Below are 5,080 nucleotides of genomic sequence, written 5' to 3' on the forward strand. Positions count from 1 at the left end.
TGGTTAACTAATGAAATGCTTTTCCCTTCTCTTTTATAGAACTGCCTTGTTTCCAGACTACATCTTCTCACTTGCTAACAAGGTAAGGGTTGGACTAACCAGTCCCTGGAGGAGAAGGTGAGAGCCTCTGGGATGGAGCTGTGTCACTTAGCAACCTTTAAGAAAGTGCTGGTCTCAGTAAATACCTTAATAACTGTACTTCAGGAAAGGTACTAGAGAGAGAGGGAAGGAAGCCTTGCTTTTCAGAACAATGCACACACATTCATTCAGGATGCAAGCGTTGGCGGGGGGTGGGGGGCATCTTAACAAGAAAACTGCTAATGGAATTGCTAGTTTGTTAACAGAATATCATTCTATAGGGAAAAGAGATCTGCAATAGGATTCGCTTGCTAAAAACGTCGAATTTGATAAAAATGTATCCTGCTATTAGAATTCATTAAGTAAACATGATATCTAACAAGTAGGAAAGAAGGTACCTAGGAAAAAGCTTCCTTAAGCTCCTTTAAAACTTGTAAAAAGTTACCTTGCCCAATGCTGAGCGTTGCATGAAATTAAGATGCTGTGAGCCTTTTGTTACACACATATCGGTATTAATCTGCCCAACTACTACACACCGCGTTTCTGGAAGGAGACACTGGTGGGTAGCTGATCAAAACGACTTTCAAGTAACTGAATCCCATAATGCCTGAGTAGCATTCTTTGCCAAACCTTTCATTCTACCAATGCTGCTGGCAACCTGCACATAACAGAGAATGGGGCAGTCCAAACCTGCATTCTCCAGCAGGAAATTTGGAAGGGCAAAGGGAGCCCTTCAGTGCAGAAGAATGAGGATAATATAACACTGCATGTCGACTGAACATCGATGCAATAAATTTAAAATAAATTTAAAATAATAAAATGAGGATAACATTTGCTATGGCTTTTACCCTCAATTAGGTTAACCGACTGACTGGATGCTAATATGGCAACCATAAGATACAATAATATGCAAAGATATTATGTTAGGCAAACACTAGTAAGCACACAACTTGAGAAAAAGAGGTAAACAAAATTATCATCCTCAAAACGCCTGACCTGGAGCACTTCTGGCTGAGTATCTACAGGAGGAAATGAAGTTCTTTTGCAGTACATGACAAGAAACGGAATTTTCTTCCATTACAATAAATAGCATTTTCCATCAAGACAGGAGCCTGTACTATTTCAAACTGCTTTCTCAGTCTTCAAGTAACTTTGTCCCCAAAGTATCTGTCCAGTATCTCACAGGCTGTAAATTAAGAAAGGCAGATATTGTAATCCCTCTTCTATGAGGGAGGCACTGTAGCTTGAAAAGATCAAGGGTCACCAGCTCCTCGGCAGCAAGTGGAGACCACAGCCAGCTCCCTGATTAGAATGCTGGTCTCGGAGGTTGAAAGAAAATAGTGCATGTCAAGCCCTGAGTACAGTGTTGGTTACACAGTGACCCTTGATGCATCTGAGACCTTGGGATTATGTTTGTTTCAGTAATTACAGCATGGCGCACAGGGGGCCTGCCTGGTGAAATTTCCAAACAGTGGAGTTTCCATGAACTATCACCACCAATATAGAGAGAGATACTGATACACATGACAGTCCGCATCTCTAATGTGAAATGCCTCATCTCCTTTAGGATCTCTGAGTTCAGCAGCCATGAGTTCAGACCAGGAGATGGCCATTTTTGGGGAGGCAGCTCCGTACCTCCGAAAGTCTGAAAAGGAGCGCATTGAGGCCCAGAATAGGCCCTTTGATGCCAAGACATCTGTCTTTGTGGTGGAGCCCAAAGAATCCTTTGTGAAAGGGACCATCCAGAGCAGAGAAGGAGGGAAAGTGACGGTGAAGACGGAAGCTGGAGCGGTGAGTAGAGTCCCTGGAGCCGGCCACATTTTATCAATTCTTGCGTTCCATCTCTCAGTTGACATGAGCCGTTATCTTCCCTGTTTACCAGACTCTGACAGTGAAAGATGATCAAGTCTTCCCCATGAACCCTCCCAAGTACGACAAGATCGAGGACATGGCCATGATGACCCACCTGCACGAGCCCGCTGTGCTGTACAACCTCAAGGAGCGTTACGCAGCCTGGATGATCTACGTGAGTGCCTCCCTCACCCAAGTGCTCTTTATCGCCATCACCCTGCACCGGCCAGCCCGGCGCTTCCACTGTAGTATAAATGGGTCGAAAGCAGTGACCCATTTTGCTTTCACTAGTGGTATAACTAGTCAGCACACATGTTAACTAGCTAGTACATTAGTTAGTTAACAAGTTACAAGGTTCACTATTGCTGTTGTAAGGCACAGCCCAACAGCCAGTACTTCATCCTTTGTCTTCCCATCCAAAGCCGGGCAAGGTCATTGTCCACGTGGATTGGGTTTGCCACACGTCCCCTGAGCAAACACTGGAGCAGCTACTGTTTATATCTCAGCCACATGCCTACATTTCTACCCACCCCTCCCATTCCAGTTGTAGAATCATCCAGAGGGAACTGATACATTTACACTTTAACACAAAAAGATAATGTTTTAAAGATGAGATTTCACTCATTTTCAGTCTTCTAAAATGACAGCAATTTGTACCTCTGTGTTATGGTCCCCTCTATATGAATGCCACCCCCTCGAGGAAACCTCCCACCTTCCCCAGGCAGAGTGGGATGCCCTGTCCTATGGTCTCTGTCCCATCCACAGCACTGACCTTGGTTGTCCACCACCATCCATTCACATGTCTGCCTCCTGCATAGACTGTAGGCCGGGAGCTTCCCCAGGAACGCATCTCATTCACGCTTCATTGCAGGTGCCCTGCAGGGGTCTGGCACATAATACACACCCAGTGAACATCTTAGAATTGAAGTTATTACCTCACATTGACATTTTTATGTAGTTCAGCCAGTGCTGACGCTCAGCCGGACAACACCCACACCGGTGTCTCTAGTGATTAGGGTCAGCATCCCTTCTGACTGGTCGGTGCCTGTTTTGAAAAGCTCCCTGTTTAATCATAATGTATTTACATCATTTTGTGTTCTGTGTCTTTATAGCTTAATAGTAGTCTGCAAATGTTGTCCCAGGATTGCTGGATCCTTTCAGGTTTACCTTATTACATGCCTGCATCATACTGTCTTAAGATTTACCACAGTTCACCAAACCACTTCCATACCGTTGGGCACTTCAGTTGTGTCCAAACTTCTATTTTCATGCATTTGAATGATCTTAATGCTGCAAAGGAAATACAGGCATATCTCCTAGAATACAGTAAAAATGTCTCACACTACACATTAAAAAAAAATACCTTTGGAGCTCCAACTATGTGAAAATCGTTGTGATAAGTCCCAAGAGGAGCAATAAAAAGTCAAAATTATGAGCCCTTCCCTCAAGGATTTTGCTCTCTCACTGTTGAACGTTCCAACTAATTTTCATGCTGATGCCTTCAAGAAATGTAGGGTACTTCCTTAAAGTGCTCCTTTGAGTCAGAATTCATTTAACAAGTGAATTGCACACCTAACAGGAAAAGCTCTTTCTTATTCCCTTGCGTAGACCTACTCGGGCCTCTTCTGCGTCACGGTGAACCCCTACAAGTGGCTGCCGGTGTACAACCCCGAGGTGGTGGGTGCCTACCGAGGCAAGAAGCGCCAGGAGGCCCCGCCCCACATCTTCTCCATCTCTGACAACGCCTATCAGTTCATGCTGACAGGTGAGTTAAATGTTTTGTGTGTGCGTAATCTTTTTGGAACCATAGGAGAAAGAGACCCTAACTGTCTCAACACGCTCTTTGAGCCCTTCTGTTAGGCTGGTGTATTGGCGAGGGAGGTGGTCCAGGAAGGAAGGGGTGTAAAAGATGACTTGCAATCCTTACCATCACACAATTGCTCATGGTCTCTTCAACTTTTAAATGTCAATAGGGGTTGGCCATAGTTAGAGAATTTACTTTTGAATGACTCAGAAACTAAAAAAGCTTGAGCAAAAATTATAAACACTGTTTATGTGTATGCACACACACAATCACACATACAAACTGTGCCTCCATTGCCAAGAGCCAAAAACCAGAAGAGTAAAATCTGCTCCTGTGGTCTTATCCTCAACATCAGAAACTATGACCAACGAACGCCCTCTCTATATTAGGGAGGGCATAAATGCTATTGCCCTTTGCCCTGAGCCAACCTCCACACGCTCCAGATTTTAAGGTGTATTTGGTATTAAAACAGCCATACCATGAATCTTCTTCCTAGAATACTGCCTCAGCCAGCCCAGTCTAAGCTAGTTGGGGAAAGGACTTAGAGAATTCGTCTTCAGAGAAAGTAAAACAGTAAAACCAACCTTTTCCCCAAACTATGACTAAAGCCGTGATTACTTCCAAAGCTACCACCTGTACTACATTTACCCCATCCCACATGCTAAAATACCTATTTTCATGACTTCTTACACCTACAACAAATATTCACTATTCACTACTGGAATCGTCATCTAAACCCGCCCGAAGGCTCAAGTCCACTTTTGATATTTCCTTAGTGACAGAATATTACAAAGAAAAGGTCTGCTGCTTTGTTCCAGTGTTCTATTTAAATGGATGCAAGTGTGCTGAAGTCAGGGGTGTGGTGTGGGGAGGTAGTGGGGGGCATGGGAGGGGCATTGGAAAAGATTGGTGGTCGAGGGCCCACGAAGCCCTAGGGTTTGCAAAGTCCAGTCTGAAAAATACTAAATTTATCCCACTTTACTTTACTATTTACAAATATACCAAAAAAAACCAGTATTAAATGTTTATGATTTCTCTTTTGTAGACCGAGAGAATCAGTCAATCCTGATCACGTGAGTAAATTTTATACTTTCTTATGGCTGCGATAGTTGCCACGTCTGGAACCTCATCTCACTTAGTTTTTATTTGACAGCGGAGAATCTGGTGCAGGGAAGACCGTGAACACCAAGCGTGTCATCCAGTACTTTGCAACAATTGCAGTCACTGGGGAGAAGAAGAAGGAGGAAGCTACCTCTGGCAAAATGCAGGTGGGTCTGGGGCCAGACTCAAGACTCTCACGGTTCTTGGGAAGTCTGGAGCCCCAGAGGTGAGGACCGCTCTTGCCTT

At 44.3% G+C, this 5,080-nt stretch overlaps 1 protein-coding gene across 1 annotated transcript; it reads left to right on the top strand.

The window, feature by feature from the left end:
• Window positions 1-13: 13 nt before the first annotated feature.
• LOC145718369 (myosin-2-like) lies at window positions 14-5,060 on the top strand (the record flags this gene model as incomplete). The annotated part of the gene is made up of 6 exons (XM_081809860.1): window positions 14-82; window positions 1,646-1,869; window positions 1,961-2,104; window positions 3,538-3,694; window positions 4,779-4,806; window positions 4,887-5,060. Coding segments are annotated over exons 2-6 (707 nt in total), but the record flags the coding sequence as incomplete, so codon positions are not given.
• Window positions 5,061-5,080: the final 20 nt, after the last annotated feature.

This window comes from Leptonychotes weddellii, unplaced genomic scaffold, assembly GCF_054177405.1.
Source record: "Leptonychotes weddellii isolate Sample4059 unplaced genomic scaffold, ASM5417740v2 HiC_scaffold_14689, whole genome shotgun sequence".
In the NCBI taxonomy this organism is placed as follows: domain Eukaryota; kingdom Metazoa; phylum Chordata; class Mammalia; order Carnivora; family Phocidae; genus Leptonychotes; species Leptonychotes weddellii.